This window comes from Seriola aureovittata, chromosome 15 (genome assembly GCF_021018895.1).
Source record: "Seriola aureovittata isolate HTS-2021-v1 ecotype China chromosome 15, ASM2101889v1, whole genome shotgun sequence".
Classification (NCBI taxonomy): Eukaryota; Metazoa; Chordata; class Actinopteri; order Carangiformes; family Carangidae; genus Seriola; species Seriola aureovittata.
Window position 1 is genome coordinate 1556597 of NC_079378.1, and position 20920 is coordinate 1577516.

At 41.3% G+C, this 20920-nt stretch overlaps 2 protein-coding genes and 10 non-coding genes across 14 annotated transcripts; 10 read left to right on the plus strand and 2 right to left on the minus strand.

The window, feature by feature from the left end:
• The first annotated feature begins 871 nt into the window (after positions 1 to 871).
• Positions 872 to 944, plus strand: trnav-cac (transfer RNA valine (anticodon CAC)). Its single transcript has one exon. It is a non-coding gene; the product is annotated as a tRNA-Val (tRNA).
• An 86-nt stretch (positions 945 to 1030) lies between these two features.
• trnav-aac (transfer RNA valine (anticodon AAC)) lies at positions 1031 to 1103 on the plus strand. The gene has a single exon. It is a non-coding gene; the product is annotated as a tRNA-Val (tRNA).
• Positions 1104 to 2304: 1201 nt separating this feature from the next.
• trnav-aac (transfer RNA valine (anticodon AAC)) lies at positions 2305 to 2377 on the plus strand. Its single transcript has one exon. It is a non-coding gene; the product is annotated as a tRNA-Val (tRNA).
• Positions 2378 to 2462: 85 nt separating this feature from the next.
• On the plus strand, positions 2463 to 2535 carry trnav-aac (transfer RNA valine (anticodon AAC)). The gene has a single exon. It is a non-coding gene; the product is annotated as a tRNA-Val (tRNA).
• A 1453-nt stretch (positions 2536 to 3988) lies between these two features.
• On the plus strand, positions 3989 to 4061 carry trnav-cac (transfer RNA valine (anticodon CAC)). The gene has a single exon. It is a non-coding gene; the product is annotated as a tRNA-Val (tRNA).
• A 1830-nt stretch (positions 4062 to 5891) lies between these two features.
• trnav-aac (transfer RNA valine (anticodon AAC)) lies at positions 5892 to 5964 on the plus strand. Its single transcript has one exon. It is a non-coding gene; the product is annotated as a tRNA-Val (tRNA).
• Positions 5965 to 6044: 80 nt separating this feature from the next.
• On the plus strand, positions 6045 to 6117 carry trnav-cac (transfer RNA valine (anticodon CAC)). The gene has a single exon. It is a non-coding gene; the product is annotated as a tRNA-Val (tRNA).
• A 95-nt stretch (positions 6118 to 6212) lies between these two features.
• Positions 6213 to 6285, plus strand: trnav-aac (transfer RNA valine (anticodon AAC)). Its single transcript has one exon. It is a non-coding gene; the product is annotated as a tRNA-Val (tRNA).
• A 373-nt stretch (positions 6286 to 6658) lies between these two features.
• trnav-aac (transfer RNA valine (anticodon AAC)) lies at positions 6659 to 6731 on the plus strand. The gene has a single exon. It is a non-coding gene; the product is annotated as a tRNA-Val (tRNA).
• A 1077-nt stretch (positions 6732 to 7808) lies between these two features.
• Positions 7809 to 7880, minus strand: trnad-guc (transfer RNA aspartic acid (anticodon GUC)). The gene has a single exon. It is a non-coding gene; the product is annotated as a tRNA-Asp (tRNA).
• Positions 7881 to 8392: 512 nt separating this feature from the next.
• Positions 8393 to 10591, minus strand: LOC130182574 (uncharacterized). Of its 2 annotated transcripts, none has more exons than XR_008829723.1 (3): positions 10480 to 10591; positions 9531 to 9666; positions 8393 to 9096 (listed from the first exon to the last, which is right to left on the minus strand). XR_008829723.1 is itself a non-coding variant. In XM_056397594.1 (3 exons), exons 1-3 carry the CDS (start codon positions 10248 to 10250, stop codon positions 8600 to 8602), a joined length of 864 nt encoding a protein of 287 aa, XP_056253569.1. In that variant the 5' UTR covers positions 10251 to 10461; the 3' UTR covers positions 8393 to 8599. The 2 variants fall into 2 exon arrangements, 1 of the variants encoding a protein (XP_056253569.1); XM_056397594.1 differs by lacking the exon at positions 10480 to 10591 and adding an exon at positions 10020 to 10461.
• A 2158-nt stretch (positions 10592 to 12749) lies between these two features.
• ponzr2 (plac8 onzin related protein 2) lies at positions 12750 to 17848 on the plus strand. 2 transcript variants are annotated; one of them, XM_056396606.1, is made up of 5 exons: positions 12750 to 13018; positions 15148 to 15244; positions 15896 to 16009; positions 16322 to 16479; positions 17368 to 17848. In XM_056396606.1, exons 3-5 carry the CDS (start codon positions 15904 to 15906, stop codon positions 17488 to 17490), a joined length of 387 nt encoding a protein of 128 aa, XP_056252581.1. In that variant the 5' UTR covers positions 12750 to 13018; positions 15148 to 15244; positions 15896 to 15903; the 3' UTR covers positions 17491 to 17848. The 2 variants fall into 2 exon arrangements, with proteins under 2 accessions (XP_056252581.1, XP_056252583.1); XM_056396608.1 differs by lacking the exon at positions 12750 to 13018 and having other exon boundaries at positions 14814 to 15244.
• The last annotated feature ends 3072 nt before the right edge of the window (positions 17849 to 20920 follow it).

Sequence of the window (20920 nt, forward strand, 5' to 3'; positions counted from 1 at the left end):
GCTAGGAGTGGATTCAATCAGCTGGGGGACGTCGTTGGGCTGTTGCCATGTCTCGGTTAAACAAAGAAAGTCTAGCTTACGGTCTGTGATGAGATCCTGGATGAGATGTCCCTTGCTTGTCAGTGAGCAGATGTTGAGCAGATGTTGAGCAGAGCGAAGTTGAGTGAGATATTGTCGCAGCTGGTGGTGGTGTTAGTCGACGATGCTAGGTGGATCAACAAGCTGTGGTCGACAAACCCGGCTGGTGGAGCGTGGAGGGCGTCGAGAGCTGGACCAGATGGACTTTATTGTTGTTGAGCTGTTATAGTGGAGATTCCGGCGGGACCCTCGGTGAATGTATCTCCGGCGGAGCTGGAAGGTGATGTCCGGGTGAAGGTGGATTGTCTCTGTTTCACTCTGTTCTGTTTGTCTTAACACTAAACCATACAGAATGGATGGTTAAAGCAATATCCATGCTTACTTATAACTTTATTGTCATGAACGTCTCACAAACATGTCGTACTGGCCAGCCTCACTCTTGTACAGTGTCACACTCAAACATGTCCCCTGGCCAACTTAAACTAGGAACAACAATCCTATTGTTACATCTTTTCTTTTTTTGTTTTGAAGTTAAGTCCCTTTTTCTCTTCTTGAACATATCCCACATATGACCATCAGACTTAGTCTTAGAAATAATAAAGTGCATTCCCATCATCATCAGGGAATATTAATTAGGAATAACATTTGGAACAAATAAATCAAAATATCCTCAGTGGATTCCTGTGCAACTCGACTAATTTGTACCAAGAAATGAACATGAAAACATTCATTGACAAAAACTCAATTTCATTGAATTTGTAAAAAAAATTACGTCATCATTACGATTAGCACAGTTTCCGTAGTGTAGTGGTTATCACGTTCGCCTCACACGCGAAAGGTCCCCGGTTCGAAACCGGGCGGAAACAATATGTTTTGTCGACCGTGCTAATTCTTTATTAATTACTAATATCGCTCTAATTTCCGCTATTTCCCCGACCGCAAGAAGTGTGTAGTTTCCGTAGTGTAGTGGTTATCACGTTCGCCTAACACGCGAAAGGTCCCCGGTTCGAGACCGGGCGGAAACATTGCGAGAAGTAGATGGTGATTATGGGATTTCTGATGCCTGATTGGGGCCGATGTGTCTCACATGTAGCAGTGTTGTTGAACTACACAGAGGTTTTAACAAAAATACACTTGATTTGTATAGCATCAACAAGACTAATTTAATTAATTACATGTAAAAAAAAATGTAGCTTAACACACACAATGACGCCGCTTACTTGATGTGAGACTGGTCCAACTTTCTGGTGTGGAGACCCAGGTATTTAACCTCTTGTGGGCGTTCACAAGGCTGATGATGTCACTGGTTCCCTTTTGTGCTCCAAGTGTCAACGACAGCCGTTTGCATGACTGTCGTTGGTGGAAAGTTGGTTTCGACTTCGTTAGTGCTCTATTGTGTTATAACGACAGTCGTTGGAGTCACTCGCCACTTGTGAACAGTTGTTATTCTTTGGGAAGGGATGAAAGGGCAGCATTGTAAATTGGAGATAGGTGGTGTCTGAGACCTCCTCCCCTGTTGAGGGATGGTTTCTCTACTTTAACATAGATGGCCCCTTTTTACTCTTTCGAACCAACTGTCAAAGTGAGTTGACATTTTGATGAAGACGAGAGGTAGCTAACAAGCTAATTAGCTGCGACGAGCCAACGGAAACACTCTTGTACAGTGTCACACTCAAATATGTCCCCTGGCCAACTTAAACTAGGAACAACAATCCTATTGTTACATCTTTTCTTTTTTTGTTTTGAAGTTAAGTCCCTTTTTCTCTTCTTGAACATATCCCACATATGACCATCAGATTTAGTCTTAGAAATAATAAAGTGCATTTCCATCATCATCAGGGAATATTAATTAGGAATAACATTTGGAACAAATAAATCCCAAATATCCTCAGTGGATTCTTGTGCAACTCGACTAATTTAATTAATTACATGTACCAAGAAATGAACATGAAAACATGTTGAAACATTAATGTTGAGAGATGGAGTAATACACAATGTATTAGTTTACTACATGGTACATTCAAGCTAGCAATTGAGCTAAAAATGTAGCTTAACACACACAATGACTTCTCTTTCCTCTTCCGTGGAGAACAATAACAGAAGTGGACAGGTACAGGCAGCTCGGCTCTGGGGCAAACAGCAGTACAGAAGTCGACTAAGAAGCAGTTGGTTCGCTCATTTTCATTGAATTTGTAAAAAAATTACGTCATCATTTCGTTTAACACTGTTTCCGTAGTGTAGTGGTTATCACGTTCGCCTAACACGCGAAAGGTCCCCGGTTCGAAACCGGGCGGAAACAATATGTTTTGTCGACGTGCTAATTCTTTATTAATTACTAATATCGCTCTAATTTCCGCTATTTCCCCGACCGCAAGAAGTGTGTAGTTTCCGTAGTGTAGTGGTTATCACGTTCGCCTAACACGCGAAAGGTCCCCGGTTCGAGACCGGGCGGAAACATTATTGCCTGATTGGGGCCGATGTGTCTCACATGTACCAGTGTTGTTGAACTACACAGAGGTTTTAACAAAAATACACTTGATTTGTATAGCATCAACATGACTAATTTAATTAATTACATGTAAAAAAGATGTAGCTTAACACACACAATGACGCCGCTTACTTGATGTGAGACTGGTCCAACTTTCTGGTGTGGAGACCCAGGTATTTAACCTCTTGTGGGCGTTCACAAGGCTGATGATGTCATTGGTTCCCTTTTGTGCTCCAAGTGTCAACGACAGTCGTTTGCATGACTGTCGTTGGTGGAAAGTTGGTTTCGACTTCGTTAGTTCTCTATTGTGTTATAGTTAATAGGAGTTAGTGAATTTCAAGTTAGTTTATTTTACAAATATGTTCGTAATGAGAGCTTGTGTTTGTGCCTTACACTGCATGAGTCACTAAAGGAAACATTAGCTCAGAGTCCAGAATCAGCTGTTGACTGGAGATTTTATTAAGCTGTAAACCAGGCATGTCCAAAGTCCGGCCCAGGGGCCAATCGCGGCCCATGTTAAAGTTTTCACCGGCCTGCAGCCTCTGTCATAAAATCAATAATATGCGGCCCGCCAGCACTGTTGACCACAGTATAAAATACACACGTACAGAAAAAGCTATTTTACATTTTACCAGAAGATGGCAGTAGACCTGTGGCCGCACTCTCGCCGCCGTGACCCTTGTATGATCCTTTCAGCCCATTTCTGACATGCCAACTGTTTTTTCGAGGATTTTGGAGATGAAGGGTAGATTGTTGTTGGAGTGGGACCAAACAACTCGCAGAGAGTGGATTCAAACGAGCTGGAGACGGGCACAGACACCGGCGAGACTTTCCACTTGTCGCGGTAAATTATCGCGAGACCTCCTCTCCGACCGGAGCCACGGGGTTGACAGATGTAAACAAACCCGCTAGGAGTGGATTCAATCAGCTGGGGGACGTCGTTGGGCTGTTGCCATGTCTCGGTTAAACAAAAAAAGTCTAGCTTACGATCTGTGATGAGATCCTGGATGAGATGTCCCTTGCTTGTCAGTGAGCAGATGTTGAGCAGATGTTGAGCAGAGCGAAGTTGAGTGAGATATTGTCGCAGCTGGTGGTGGTGTTAGTGGCAGTGTTAGTGTTAACAATCCTATTGTTACATCTTTTCTTTTTTTGTTTTGAAGTTAAGTCCCTTTTTCTCTTCTTGAACATATCCCACATATGACCATCAGACTTAGTCTTAGAAATAATAAAGTGCATTTCCATCATCATCAGGGAATATTAATTAGGAATAACATTTGGAACAAATAAATCAAAATATCCTCAGTGGATTCCTGTGCAACTCGACTAATTTGTACCAAGAAATGAACATGAAAACATTCATTCACAAAAACTCATTTTCATTGAATTTGTAAAAAAAATTACGTCATAATTTCGATTAGCACAGTTTCCGTAGTGTAGTGGTTATCACGTTCGCCTCACACGCGAAAGGTCCCCGGTTCGAAACCGGGCGGAAACAATAGGTTTTGAGTGGGCTTTCTCCTTGAGATGTAAATGGCCAGCCGAGTCAAAGCCTGAGGAGTTAGCTCTCCTGCTGGAGAGCACAAAAGGGAGCACAAAAGGGAACCAGTGACATCATCAGCATTGTGAACGCCCACAAGAGGTTAAATACCTGGGTCTCCACACCAGAAAGTTGGACCAGTCCCAGCCTGGTCAGATGCTTACCTGAACTGATGAAGCCTCTTGGATGAGAGGTGAAACGTCTTCCCAGACAAAAAATCTAGTCCAGTTGTTTTTTCGATTTAAAACTCCTTTAGGATACTATGACCTGGACAAATGAGAATATGCACAGGCTAATAGTAGTCCACTGTTACCAAGTAGTCCTTGTTATGGAATGAAAACAAGTCAGTGCCAACTTTGGCCAAGGGCCTGTGTTGCATGTCATGAGGATGTAGTGTCTCCTTCTCTTGCTTTAGATCGACTGACCTGCATATGGGGTGGCAAACGTGGTGAGGTAACTTGACTCCTCCTCTAACTTTACATGCCAGAATCCGTGTTTTACATCACACACTGTGAATACCTTTGCATTTGACATCTCCGGGAGGATGTCATCAATTGTAGGCAGTGGAAGGTTGCTCCTCTTAAGGGCCCGATTCAGCGGCTTTGGATCAATGCAGATCCGTGGTTTCCCGTTTGGTTTTGTCACAGAAACCATACTGCTTATCCAGTCTGTACTTTTTTCCACTGGAGTGATGATCCTTCTTCTCTCCAGGTCCTCAAGCTCCTCTTTAAGAGGTTTCATCATAGCAACTGGTACTCTGCGTTTTGTCAGTTTAACTGGTGGTACCTTATTGTCTATTTCAATGCGATATTCACCCTCCATGCAGCCGTCACCAGTGAATATGTCTGCAAACTCTGCCTGGATCTTCTCCCTCGTCATGTTCATGTCATGTTTGTCTCTGTTATCTACAGCACTCAGTTTATCTTTCACAATGCTGTCAATGGCCAGAATATTCTCGTACTGTACCTTGATTAAATTCATGGCCTCGCTTAAAGGCATCCCACCATTTTGGTCCACAACTTGAAACTCGAGCCTGTATAGTTTATTATTTCTGGGGTTTCTGACTTTGACTTTGCATTTGCCCAGTGGACTCATCCTGGTTTTGTTGTACATCACAAGCACTTTTTCTGTGTTCTCCAGCTGTGTATCAGGGTTTATGAGATGTATGGGGAGGACGTTGCAGGTCGCTCCGCAGTCTATCTGGAAATTAACCAGCGTTTTGTCAATCATCATTCCTGCAAAGAGGTGTTGCCCATGACTGTGGCTCTCCCCCACTTGGTTTACAGTCTCCTTATTCCCATTCACTTCTGTTATTGTCATAATGTCCTCACATGTGTCACTGTCTCGCTCTGAGATGGCATGCACTCGTTTATATTTTCTGCTGTCCTATGATCTTGATTTGCATTGTGCTGCAAAATGATTTGCCTTCCCACACTTTTTACATGTCTTGCCAAAAGCTGGGCATTTGCTTTTGTTTCTCTCATGTGTTTTGCCATAAAACTTACAGCAGATATCAGTTCTTTTTCTGTTTTTTTCAGGCTGTTTCAGTGCATGAACTTCTTCTACTGTCTGTCCTTGCAGTGTTTTGCTGTTTTCTCTTGACAGCTCTGCAGCTCTGCACATCTGCAGACATTTATTCAGTGTCAGATTTTCTTCTCGAAAGGTCCCCGGTTCGAAACCGGGCGGAAACAATATATTTCGTCGATTCTGCACATTCCATACATTAAAATCTACCAATATGTATCAACAGAGTTGCTGGTATGTTCCTGAACGAGTCATTCAAGTGAAGTTTCCGTAGTGTAGTGGTTATCACGTTCGCCTAACACGCGAAAGGTCCCCGGTTCGAGACCGGGCGGAAACATTATTCGATCGTCTTGTAACTTACCAATAACGATCAACAAGGCAATCTTCGTCTCCTCAGCATTTGTTCCTGTAGCAACAGTTTCCGTAGTGTAGTGGTTATCACGTTCGCCTCACACGCGAAAGGTCCCCGGTTCGAAACCGGGCGGAAACAATAGGTTTTGACGACCGTGCTAATTCAATTCTTTATTAATTACTAATATCGCTCAACAGGGTTTTTGCTATTTACCCGACCGACAGAAATGTCTAGTTTCCGTAGTGTAGTGGTTATCACGTTCGCCTAACACGCGAAAGGTCCCCGGTTCGAGACCGGGCGGAAACATTATTGCAAGAAATGACTAGACGGTATATGGGGGATTTCTCTTGCCTCTTTGGCCCCCTTTTTTTAATTCCATACTTTAATACCTACTAATATGGATCAACAGGTCGATCTACGTTCCTATCCTCACCTATGGTCATGAACTTTGGGTAATTACCGAAAGAACGATAAGAGGGAGACGACGAAGACGAAGAAGACTAGAAATGTGAAGTACATGGAGAAAGCGGGTCTTCCAAAGGGCAGCTTACATTTGTTGTGTGCTGCAGCACATTCATGGATAGATCAAATCTGCCAGCTGATTCATACATTCATGACATTGTACAAAGTGTACGGAAGCAGACTTCACGCGACATTATGCAAACCAGCACTGTCAGGAGTTTCCGTAGTGTAGTGGTTATCACGTTCGCCTAACACGCGAAAGGTCCCCGGTTCGAGACCGGGCGGAAACAATAGTTTTCCACTTCAGCTCAGACCTGGGTTTCGTGAACCTATCAAATCTGTCATCTGTGGGAGGCAACCCACCGTGACGTCACCGGTGGCCATCTCACACATGAGATGCTGACCACTGCACTGACAAGGACAGCTGGAGCCTAGCAATTGCCCAGGTGAAACAAATAAATTACTTTTGATTTTATTTCAAAAACTACTTCACTTTCACAAAATACTTGCACATAGTGGACAGTATCTCCGCCTGTCACGCGGAAGACCGGGGTTCGATTCCCCGACGGGGAGTTTTTTTTTTTTCAAATAAATCCCTAATTTTGAGAATTAAATCATCATATTTAAAAAAAAAAAAAAAAAAAAAAAAAAAAAAAAAAAGTCATAATATTACAAGAAGAATTTGTGTACGTACACTTGACTTCTGTTACAAAAAAGTCTTTTAACCACATTTAAATATCAATAATTCCTACTCGAACCCCTGTCTTCCGCGTGACAGGCGGAGATACTGTCCACTATACTAACGAGGAAGCCGGAGGGACGTCAAACGAACACGGAGTATTAGTTAGTATCACTAACATAGTAAGTAAGCGTGACCACGCCCACTCGGGAAAAGGAAGTATAAACCATTTCTTACCACTGGCGCTGTCTGTAATGCGTCATCTACATTTATAGTTACATTTACACGCAGTTTAAACCACGAGAAGTTAGTTTTACGCGCTAGAGGGAAAGAGAGCATCACAACACGTCTTACCAGCACAAAGGTTTTCCCGCTTTTGCCGAGAATGTGCAGCCACGTCACTCGCGCGTCTTTTGTGCGTCGTTAATTAAAGCCCCCCTTGATACAACAGGTAAACAGGAACTATAAAAGAAATCAATTCAAAATGGAGCCAGAAATACAATGAAACTCCAACTTAACACACAAGTTTTGAGAATGTTCACCCCAGAAAAAGAATACAAATAAATGAACAATATATCAACACAGCTACAATAACTTGATTGTAGTTGTGTAGTTTGTAAAATCTACAGTTGTGTGTGTATATTTAAATGTGATATTAGTGAAGAGTTACCACAGCAAATAAAAAATACTCCCCGTCGGGGAATCGAACCCCGGTCTTCCGCGTGACAGGCGGAGATACTGTCCACTATACTAACGAGGAAGCCGGTATATCATGCGTGACGTACTCAATGAGTCAGTGGTTTCTAACCGGGATTATACAGGAATTAAATCTACCTGTTTCACCTGCAGTGACGTACATTTCCTGCATCGGTGTTTCAGATTGGTGACATAAAGTAAGTAGGAATTATTGATATTTAAATGTGGTTAAAAGACTTTTTTGTAACAGAAATCAAGTGTACGTACACAAATTCTTCTTGTAATATTATGACTTTTTTTTTTTTTTTTTTTTTTTTTTTAAATATGATGATTTAATTCTCAAAATTAGGGATTTATTTTTGTAATATTAGAACTTTATTCTTGCAATGATTCTTTTTATATATATTATGATTCAATTCTTAAAATTCTGACTTTATTCTTGAAATATTATGAATTGTTTTTTAATAATATTTTTTAATAATGTGTATATATTATATTTAAAGAATAAAGATTTTAATAACGCCACAAAGCAGCCAGGAGCAGGTTCCACTATCACATCAAAACACAGAACACCAGTTACATTTGTACATATTTGACTTTTAATGAACAACACATTACACCACACACACTCAACTCACACACACACAGACACACACACACTGAATATTCATAGTGTCCAGCGTTCAACACAAATTGATGCACTTATTGTAACAAAGAAGAAGAGTAACCAGTAACCATAAAATGCGCCTGCCTTTACTTCAGTGTGGCAGGAGTGAGGCTCGTCTACATCTCAGCAATGACGGGCAGAATCGGGGCTTTAAATCTCCTGGTCTGTCTGCATGAGCTGCGACAGCCAGACCTCCAGACCAACACAATGTCTTTCTGTGGCTCGGCCTGTCTCTGAGCTGAGGACGTCCCCTCACTCATCTGTCTCACTTCATCTGTCTTTCGTTCCACCTCTCTGCCCTCAGTCGTCTTCCTGCCGCTCCCGGGGTCCTTCAGGTAGATCTCAGCACGTTTTGGACCCTGATTTCCCTCCGACCTGTTCAGAGGGGGCTGATGGGAAATCTGCCGCCCTGTTTTCTTCCCCTCCTCCGCCCACGCTCTGCGGAGGAGCCGAGCCGCAGTGAGGAAAGAGTCCGTCTGGCTGTGCGGCCTCTTGGGGGGGTCTGGGAGTCGAGGCTCACTGCTGCCCTCCATCCCCCTGTTCACCAGAGTCTCCACCTCCGCTACAGGAACACCTGGTCTCAGGTAGTAAATCCTCAGTCGCTTTGAAACACCTGTAAATCACATTTTAAAGCAGATTAGAGAAAATGATATCAGATTAATCAGCTCACTGGGCCCCTCCATAAAGGTCACGACCTCCACGGAGGGTCATGAAGTCTGAGAGGTAAACAGGATGTAGATGTCTTACTTTTGTGGTTTTACTATAATTTTTTTGTTACAAACTCTTTTGCTGATTAACTGGCAATTTATACATCAGCAGAGAATTTGCTAAAATACAAGAAGCTGCAGAGTAGGTGAGAATCTCTGTGTTTTTGAAGGACAGTCCCCGTGTGTTCGTGAAGTCTCCACCAGGGGGAGGCAGAGATCTCATGAAACGTCTCCACCAGTGCCAAGAAATGCAGACATGAAAAGCAACAGTTCCTGGAGAGCAGATGATCTCTGTTAGTCGTGCTTCAGTCTGCACGTGAACCAATCGACCTGAACTAACCTGCGGCTCCTGAAGCTGCTGGTGACCAGGTTGTAAAAGAATGAATCCGTCCTGTGGGTGTGGAGACCCTGACGTCCAGAGGACTGACTGAGGACGTCCTGGTCAGAGAGCTGGATGTGGATCCCAGGGCTTGTAGCTGCAGCGGTGGGAGAGGGATGGGAAAAGATGAATCATTTTTTATAAAAGACATTCACACTCAAATTTGGAGAAAATTGTATAAAATGCACAAGAAATCAAAATATGTAAATTTGATGTTTCGGTACAAGCATAAAAAAAAACAAAAAAATAACATGGAGTCTTGGATTTGAATGTTTCACTCAGTGAAACAACTGGATACAGAATGTAAATAATAATAATAAACCTTTAAGCTACTTAATTTCACTCATTAGCCGTAGTTAGCTTTTAGCAGCTTTTAGCAGCTCACCACTTTCATCAACCCCAAAGTTAAAACTGTACATATCATCATTATAATAAGAAATAACATGCAACCTGCCGAGCACAAAACAGATGACGGTACGAATTCTGTTTTATTGAAGAGATGTAATAATCCCCGGTGAAAATGTCCAGCTGAGCTGCTTCCTCTGCGTTGAGTTCTTGCAGAATGAATCTACATGTGGGTCGAGTTAGAGCGGCTTTCTCCTGGCTAACGTGATCCACTTTAATGTCCACTTCCACAGTAGGACAACTGAACGCCGACAGCATACAGGCAAAGTGGATCATGTAACGTTTCGAATCTAACAGGATACGTTATATGTCTCTGTACTGTTGTTAGCGTTGCTTCAATCACTTCAATTCTCTCAAACAAACCTGAGAAAAATCTTCAAAATAAATCTCATCTGACACAAACATGTATGACCGACACACACATACATGAGCACATACAGAATAAACAAACATGTATCAGTGTATCTACATGTTGAACATATAAGTACACAAAGAAAGGAAATACCAGATTTCAGTGTGAGATCTTCTCTCTCTCTCTCTCTCTTTCTCCTCTTCCTCCTCTTCCTCCTCTCAGGACTGACTGCTCTGTGAGACCCCCTCTCTCTCTCTCTCTCTCTCTCTCTCTCTCTCTTTCAACCCCCATGTAAATGAGCTCCACTGGTCCAAAGTCTGTGTCAGTCTGACCTACATTTTGTCGGAAACTGCTGATGAAATGTTTAAAAAATGAGAAACTGTTCCAAATCGTGTGGTGAGAGTGTAAAAGTAATAGACTTTGTTATTCTACTGACGGATGAGTAAATAAAACAACAGGTTTGTATCTAAGGACATGTCCAGACCACATGTACATGATGCAAAAGCAGCAGAAAACAGGAAGAAAGAATTCCCAACTGCAGGTCAGATTACCAGTTTGTTTCCCAGCTCTCTGCACCAGCGTCATATGGAATTCATCAGCTCAGACGTTATGGAGATGTGTTTGTTCACATGTGAGAAGCAGCTGTTGTGTTTAGATCCATGGCACAGTTACAACTTCTCCTGCAGCAGCAGCAGCAGCTGTTTTCAGACAAAGAGCTCAGATCAACTCACTGTTCGTTACCTGGCCTTCGCACCGAGCAGCCGACAGATCACAGATCTAAAGACAAACAGAGACGGACTCTTTCCCCTGGAGACGGTGACGGAGGATGAAACAGAGCGAAGAGGAGAGAGAAAACTCTCAGGTGACCGGAGGCAAGAATCACAATCAGGTTTATCACTGAGTAGGTTTTTCACATACACCAAACTTCCCCTGGTGTTTTGGTTCATAAGAATAAACATAACAAGAAGGAACTAGAATCACTCACCTCCTCGTGGTCGTATCCCTCCGCCACTCAGAGGTCACCATGACCTTTGACCTGATGTATTCGGCTCATCCTTGAGACCAAATGAACGTTTGTGCCAAATCAAGGCGTTACTGAGATATCGCATTCACGAGGCCAAAACTGTGATCTGTGAGGTCACCAAGCCCTTGATGACCTTTGACAACCAAAATCTAATCAGTTCATCCTTGAGTCCTAGTAAATATTTGATTCAGATTCTAAAGAAGGTCCATCGAGGTTCTGACTGTCGCATGTAAAAATATAAAGAAAGATAAATCCAACCAAGTGCTGTGACTGCGAGTAATGTTGCTCTGTGTGGTAGAGATACTGTACAGGTATAAATGAGCTACTTGTTAGCATGTTTTTAGGGTTAAAGCTAACGTAACAGAAAGTAAATACATCCCGGCTCATGTTTGAAGTCAGCAGCCAGAACTTTGTTTCCGAACTTTAACCAGCTGATAAAACTTTGAAATGGATTTGTTTAAAAACCTTTACGCCTTATTTACTCGAAGCGTTACATTTCTGCTGTTGGAAATTCTAGTTTTTGGCATCATTTCATGAATATTAATCTTATAATCTTGTTTTCTCTGCGCTCATGCGGCTCGCTGCTGAACTCGGCCACCTCCGGGGGAAAAATCTCGGTGGGATTTTGGACTAAATGTCGACATGATATCGACAGGAGCTGGACTGTAACCTCGGTCTGCTGCTCCGCGGTCTGTTTGCTCGGCTCAGACCTCTGGGAGTTCAGCAGGTTTATCTGGGACCACTGGACACCGGGTTTGAGCTGTGTGAGCCACATACTGAACAATACTTCTTACAATAGAGAAGCGGCAGCGTTCAGGACGTCACCGCCTGTATGTTCGCTTCAGTTTGTGCATCATGCAAAAACCCTCAGGTGAAGAGATTCACACTTCACCTGAGGCGGGAAAGAAACTCCTGAGCGTCTGTTCACCACGTCACATAGTCAGTTATTATTATCACACATAATCTGGATGAGTTTAAAGTCAAATGTGTTTCAGAAATCAACTAAAACAATATAAAATGAAATAAAACATAATGTAAAATCAATCATTACCCATAATGAAATGCTGCTTATTCATCGACGATCAGTTTAATCAATATTTGTTTTGTGACGCTCTGAAAAAAATGCAATGTCACAAAATAAAACCTGTGAATTCCTCTACTTTTCTATGTCTGTGTCACATGTATGAAGAAGTTCAAAGGTCAAACGTTAAGCGCACGAGACCGTTGCGACATCACTTGCCCCCAGCTATTCCAAATATTAGAGGATTACACTAAATCATGTGATCGTCGGCCTCTGAAAGCTGCTGTTCACGTGTCCCCACGTCATTCACAGAGCTCTCCTGGTCAAAGGTCACGGGGGGGGGGGGGGGGGGGGGGGGAAGCTAGAGCTGGGTCATACAGCGCACTATGCAGTTTGTGCTGGGTCACAGTCGTCGTAGATCTGGGTCAAAGGCGAAGGGAAAGCTGCAGGAGCAAAGACGACAGTCCCGACTCTGCAGCTTTTATCTGTGTCAACTGTCGAGTTCCAGGACGAAGCTCGTGTCGGATATTTTTCTTTCTGTCAACAAAACCTCTCACATGACCGACTAACAAGTATCGTCTGTGTAGCTGATCAATGATCCGCACTGCTGCACTGGTGTACGGAGGACCAGGGACGCCACAGGAAAAGTAATAACGCATTTCTTTAATTTCATATTTTTAAAATAGGAATTGTAAAAAGAATTAATAAATGAATGATTAATTCATTAATAAATACTTTAGATTTAAAAATGGAGTTATACATTCCTGGATTCCCTCTTCAATTTCCATTTCCTTTTTCCCCCTGCTTTTCTATTTCCTATTAGCTAATCGATTAGCTTCTCCTGTTAGCCTTTCTGTGACACTCTGGGATGTTACAAGCTCTCTGATTGGTTGGAGAGGTAACCAGTCATATCGTATCCACGCTTTTACCAAAATGTTATTTATTCATGAAATGATAAATGCAGCGTTTTTGTAAATCCACTTTTAAATCTGAAGTATTGATCGATGGATTAATCGCTCCTTTGTAAATTGCTTTTACAATTCCTATTTTTAAAATATGAAATATAGGAAATGCTTTAATAGTTTTCCTGTGGCGTCCCTGGTCCTCTGTACTGGCTGACGTGTTCTTTCTTTATATTGAAAATGGCGACTGTATTTTTTTCCTTGGACTCAATCCAACTTACCCCACCCTGCTATTAATCCGCTGCTTAAAATAGTCCTCAACAAATTCACCATCTACCTTCGTTTGATTAAACACAATTAGATTTTCACTGATAGATTCATCATCATCACATTTTGTGTCCTTCACTTTTTACTGATGAAGGCGAAGACCACAGTTTAAAGTAAAGAGTCACTGAGAGGCGAAGACGTCTCAATGGTTTCACACCCAGTTTTGTTTTTGTGTTTGTTTGTTTGTTTGTTTGTTTGTTTGTTTGTTTTCAAACACATTCTCCATTCAGCTCCTCTTAGATTGTTTCCAGGTATTTCCAGGTGCTGTTTCAGTGAATTACTGTGACTGAATGTGTCACTGTGTTTGAGGCGATGATGTAAAGTAAGTAATCACTGTGGTATTCGGCTTTTCTTTGTCGGCTGACCAGGAATTCGGAGCAGCTCGGCAGCAGCTGAGCGTCTTTTGTCAAATCAAATCTCTTCATCTCTCAGTTTCCATTTGGTTGAACCCTTTTTTAGGGTTAGGGTTAGTCAGACACAGGACGTCTCCAGCCTTTACTGTGGTTTGTGGCTCATAGTTGCTGCTGTGCCTCGTTAAAAGAGAAGGTGAAACGATGGGAGAGGTTTGTTTACTTTCGATTCCCAGATTCTCAGAAACAGGTGACGTCTTTGTCCCAAAACCATCTGTTGTGTTATTCACTTGATTTCACTTCATCCCCGTCATTGTTACTGACTGCACACAGTAAAGGAGAAACAGCTGGTTTCTAACCTTAGCCTTAAGTTACAGCTACGCTAACTAATGTTAGCTAGTTTCTAACCTTAGCCTTAAGTTACAGCTACGCTAACTAATGTTAGCTAGTTTCTAACCTTAGCCTTAAGTTACAGTTTAGCTAATTAATGTTAGCTAACTGATAGCAGGCCCTTTTGTTTCCAGTGTTAGCTTGTAATTTCTTTAGCTACCAATATAAAATGTCATACGTGATCTTGATCTGGATGATCTTAGATTTTGGTGGTCAAAGGTCAAAGGTGAAGGTTGCTTTGACATGATTTTGAACATGTCCGTAACTCCTTCAGGAAATAATCAATACAATAAAAACAACAACAAAAAAGGGACAAACTGATTAGATTTTGGTGGCTAAAGGTCAAAGGTCACAGTGACCTCACAAAACACTTTTTAGCCATCACTCAAGACTTCAAGCAATTAGGGCAAAATTTCACAAAAATGTTGAACATTTTCTCTGACTCTGGATAAACAGAGGTGTGACCTGTTTTTCAAGGTTTAAGTCACAGTCACTGTGAGAAAAGATCTTGATACTGTTTTATGCTGTAACAACAATCATGATGTTTTTTAACCAGAGAAATCAAAGTCAGATTTTCTGATGACGATGGACGTCGACCAACATTCATTTGAATAAAGCAGCAGGAGGTTTACATTCAGCTTCAGGTGTCGTACATGAAGCCATGACGTGAGCATGACAATAATTCATTTCAGGGCCCTACCCTCATTTTGATCCTCTGCCGGTTACAATAAATAATAGCTGAAAGAAGGTGAAGCGGGACGGACCAGTCCGTCCGGTTTCTTCTCTCAGGTGTTCTGTTGTCTGCAGGTATTTCTGCACTGACTGAGAATTGACCGTATCTCAGTGCAGAGATCAGCTGTGACAGGACGAGCGACTCAGAGCTTCTCATCACACAAACGCACAGGTGAGACAACAGTATATGGTCCATTTACATATTTGCTTTTATCATTTCTTGACCTGTCGGGATTTTGTCAACCTTTTTTCTCATGTCATGATTTCATGATTTTCTTTAAAGTTATAATCTGTAACTTTTCTGAATTAAAATATCGAACAATAATTAGATCTATGTTCTAAATTTTGTTGAGTTGCGTTTTTATAATAATAATAATAATAATCACAAATGTTTCCAGCAGTTTTCCAACCAGAGAAATCTGTGATTTTAATCACTGTAACGGTCTCATTCAGTCACCTGTCATTCAGTTAGCTGGAGCACGTCTTTTATAATTTCCATCTTGACTCTCCACACTTTGCTAGATAGATAGATAGATAGATAGATAGATAGATAGATAGATAGATAGATAGATAGATAAGGAGAAATTCAAGAACATTAGAAATCTTGTTTTATTAAGGGTAATTAATCAGCTCTTAAACCACATCTCACATAACAAACTCTATAAAAGGTTTTCTTGCTAATATTAAAATATACAGTTAATATTTAGCAGGTTTATTGTTTCATTGTAGGAGGGACTTTGTGTGTGTGTGTGTGTTCATATTTTACACACCTGACATTAATAAACGTGTTAACGTGAACTCTGTATCCTGGTTCCCGCTCCAGACGCCGTCATGTCTTCCACGATGGTCATCAGGCAGCCTCAGCCTGTGATGGTGGCTCAGGACTCTAACGAGTGGGGATCTGGGATATGTGACTGTTGTCAGGACGTGCCCGAGTGTGAGTGACCGCACATCTGTCGCAGCTGGATGTGTGTTTATCTTAAGTTTAACTCTGCTTTGATCAGGTTTTTCTAGCAGCTACATAAAATACAGGTGATTACAGTTTAAACCACCTCATTTGTTAATTTATGATCAAGAGAGAGAGTTTTACCAGAGCCTGAGAGAGGTCAGAGGTCACAGCACATATAACTATATATATCATATAACTGTGATTAATTCCCTTCCTCATAGTGTTTCCTTCTGTCTCTGACTGTGTCAGTATCTGTGTCTTAAACCGTCGCCTCTCTGTGGATTTTACTTCCTGGTTCAGGCTGTTTTGCTTTCTGGTGCTGTCCCTGCTTCGCCTGTAGAACCACCAAGGCCTACGGAGAGTGTCTGTGTCTCCCCCTGCTGGAAATCTTCGGCGGCACCATCCCGCCCATCACCATGTCCATGAGGGTCTCCATGCGGCAGCGTTACGGCATCAAGGTAAGGACTTTTTGTTTCTGTTTTTGGGGTTTAAAAGCTCAGTTCTTTATGTTTTCACCAAATACAAAATATAAAATAATAATCTGATATTCACTTCATTCATTCAGTCATTTGTTTGTATCAGTTTTACAAATTCTTCTTTTCAGAAAATGTTTAGAAGGAATCCGAAGAAAACTCGCCTCGATCGATTCGTCAAAATTAAAATAAAGAAACAAAATATTCAGAAACCGTCCAAATAAATATATAAATAAATTTGGGTTGATCTGATTCCTCTGAGAAATGTAAAAGTAAAAGTAGTAGTTATCATATACGCTTCTTTTTGTGCACAATGTAATATTTGACGTTTTACTCATTGTGCAGCAGTCACCAGTCAACTTTTAATTAGGGCTGAACAATTAATGGAAATATTATCAAAACTGCAATGAAGTGCAAAATCCAAATTACAGGAGCTGAAATTATTGTTTTAAAAGTAAAATATGTCGCAACAACAGACCATGAATGACGTGTTGTGGTGTCAGAGAGGCGCAAATCATTTCCTCCAGATGAGAGGGAACATGTTGGTTTAGTACAGACTCAGCAAAAATCACATTATCATTATTATTATAAGTGAAAATTTAAATGCAAAATTTATCATTCCCATGATGCTTTTTCTGCGGAAGAGGATCAGGGCCACATGTGAAATGTCTTTTTCCCAGAATTCTGAAATGAATAAATAAATAATTCACGTGTCCCTGATCCTCTTCTGCAATTTGTCTTTACTTCAGAGGATTTGTTGCAACATGAAGCTTTAAATAATTATCTATTATTTTCCACATGAGCCACGTTGTTCTCTGTGGGAACGATTGATCTGATGAGCTGGGATCATGTGCACCTGTATCTGGTCCGCAGGGCTCCATGTGTAGAGACTGCGTGTACGCGACCTGCTGCACGTCCTGCACCTGGTGTCAGATGTCCAGAGAGATGAAGAGGAGGAACTACCAGGTCGTCCTGGTCAGCGCCAAAAACACGTGACCGCCCGTCACTCGTCAGCACGACCACGGCCACAACCACAACCTGTGGTTTGGGGTCGTTTACACGATTTACACGATTTCATTTTTTCCGCTGGGACTTTTCTTACTTTCATTAAAAACAAACCCAAAAAAAAAGCACCGACAATCACACTTATCAATACTTAGAAAGTCATAAATAATTTCAGTTATAACATATTTAAATTAATTAAACTTAGTTCATAAATTGACAGTACTTTGCATTGCTTCATATTTAATTATTAAAATATTTGTCTTTAGTTTATGTTTGGTTGTATCATATTTAATATAGTTCACTTTCATTAATTATTCATGTTCTATCAATAAAATGTTTATTATTTGCAGTTTTTTCTTTGTTTTCATACAGAATGCTGAATGCTAAATGTAAAAATGTGTAAAATACAAAAGCCACACTGCATAGAAAGTGTAAGAGTCACTTTAATAAGTTGAATTACTTTAAATTCATGTGAGACGCAATACGTCCTGTAGAGGGAGCCACACTCTCCACATTGTCCTGCAGCCTCGTGTTTTTGAGGTTATGTGGGGTCACAAACGAAAGATCTGCAGTTTCCCACATCATGTCTGACTTTATACTCTCCCTGTCGCCTGTCTGCAGGAGGACGCTTCACTGGGAAGAATAAATCTGAAAGATCTTTTCTCTACATCAGATAATAGTTTGTTTCCTGCCTCTTTAAGTTCCTCTCAGGCGTCTGTGACAGTGATGCACAATCATTCAGTCAGGGGACAAAAAAGTGAAAATTTGAAATATAAAAGTAAAGTTTGGTTGAGTTTAAACTGATTAGAAAGAAAGATTAATTGGAAATTATGATAAATAATAAATATAAAGAGAGTAAATTATTTATTACAATGACTTTACGTGAGATGAGGCAACATTGTAAGTTGTTTCTGTTATTTTTGACCTGTTGTATAATGGTCTTTATATTATATTATATTATATTATATTATATTATATTATATTATATTATATTATATTATATTATATTATATTATATTATATTTTATTATATTTTATTTTATTTTATTTTATTTTATATTAAACCAGCAAAATTATGCACGACAAAAATATAAATAGTAAGTGATCATCTTGACTTAATATGTGGAAATTAAGTCAAAATGCACCTAAGCCAAGGTTTAAATATCTATATCATCATTTTGAGTAGTTCTATTATCATAATAATTATTATTTTATCATGTCTAACTCTTCCTGTGTTTGTTTGTTTTTCTTTAATTGGCCGACCCGGTCTTCCGTCCAACAGCTTCCACTTTTCTGTTGGCTTCACTCAGTGTTTCTTCAGTCTCAGGTGTCAGCTTCTTAGATTCACCTGTCCTTTGATGTTGATGTAGCTGTTGCAGGTCATGAATTATTTTACAAATTCTACGTCTCACGGAGCTTTTTTCAGTTGCTTTTAGGACATACAGGAGTCTGAGCCACATCATCTACCTCCACATACAGCTGCTTGCAGCAAGAAGATCCACTTCATGCTAAAATGTAGTGAATATTGGATCCACGCTCCTCAGGGGAAACATTTAACAACTGTATAAGTGGTGGTTTTGTGCTTGTCGGCGACTCTGCCCTCTAGTGGCCGAAGGAACGGACTAATGAGAACATCTGTGCTGTGTGGTCGACGCCACGTTTGCCAAGTCCCATTAAAATTTAAAAGAGGATGGAGGAGGAGAGATTTAACCTCCAGTTCTGCTGTAAACTCATAGAGTCACTATCATGTCATATTTGGTCAAATTACTCCCAATAAACTTCGCCATTTGTTCGGCCGAGGGTTTGGCGCTCCGGCCGAGGCGATCCCTCCCGTCTGAGAGCAAACTTGGCCCCGGTGCTCACTGTAAATTGCTCAGTGGGTTGTTTTTAATAGGATTATAATGACAGTTATGGTTTGCAAGAATTGATGTTTGTGACTTTTACGAGGTGTGAGTGAGGGGGCGGGACCAGGCGGCTCATAAAGGCTGCAGGAATGTTAATTGGTCGAGGCCACTGCTGCCCTCTTTGTTCTGCTCGCTCATACTGGGCTTCTGTTGCGCCTGTTAAAGGCCAAAGAACTGATTTAAAATCTGTGACTTTAACCTCGCACCCCCCCCATCACCACGCCCCACCCCACACACACATATGTACACAACTTATCCCACTTACAAACCCTCCCCCACCCCTCGATTCATCCCCTCCCATTCTTTTTCTTCTGGGTTTTTCCCACCCACTCCTGAAGAAAATGGACCTCTTTGCTTCCCTCATTTCCTCCTTGTTGCTTAATCAGGTGGTTGGCGTTGGCGTTGGCGCCCCCCCCCCTCCCTCCTCCCCGCTGGGTTTGATCCAGTGTTGGGGGAGTAATTTTATCACAGGTTTCTTTTCTCCTGTGGCCACACGGGCTGCTGCACCTCCAGCCAGGGAGGGAGGTTCCTGAAAACCAGAAGGGGATTTGAGTCATTTTTCAACTAAAACCGAGGCGACTGCAAATGTTCTAAAAAATGTTTCCGGCTTTGTCTTTAATATCTTACTGGTTTTATTTCAAAACATAGACATTTCAGCTGGTAACAGGTTGAAATACAGCTGATGCCACCTGGTAATTAATAGGAACTGTTTATATAACTCACCTGTTTACATTTTCTTAAGGACTAAAGTTATGGAGAATTTAGGGCGTGGCCTCTTTGAGTGACAGGTGGGTGAGCGTATGCTTGCCACATGGCACCAAAGTCTCCACACTCCTCTTTGACCTTATTTGGATTAGCTGGGCGTTAGAGGCGGAGTCAGACACTGCCAAGATGGCGATGGGGGAGCAGCTCACTCTGAGCTTCAAAACCGTTCTTCAGAAACGTCACAGAGGCGACATCCATCTTCATTTACAATCTACGTGTCTTTAGTGTGTTAACATGCTAACATACGGTAATTAGCATTAAACACAAAGTAACAAGGAAACAAAACAGACAAAAATAAAAACATTACAATGGTAGAAATGATACAATACAAACAAAAAGTTAAAACTGACATGATACAACAATGAATGCAGAAATGTAAGTTTATAAAAGCTTCCTTTAAAGTTTTAAAGGACGTCACTGCAAGAGAGGCAGAGGGTCGTGTGAACGTCAGGTAAGATTTTGACGTGATGATGGATCATTAAAGTTATTACGGTTCATCCTGGAGGGACCATGATGTTCTGAGCCAGACGTCACGATACAACATCCTGTATTTGTTGAGACGTTTCACTGGAAAACGTAAATGTGAAACAGAGAGGAGTCTGAGGATGGTTAAAGGAGTTCGGGTTCATCCTCTGGGAACCATGAACGTCTGTGCAAAGCTCCACGTCAACGTAGGCGACGGCAGGTGAGAGAGTTCAGTCTAGTGTCACTTTGCAGGAAACACGACAACCTTTGGATCAGCCCTAATCAGT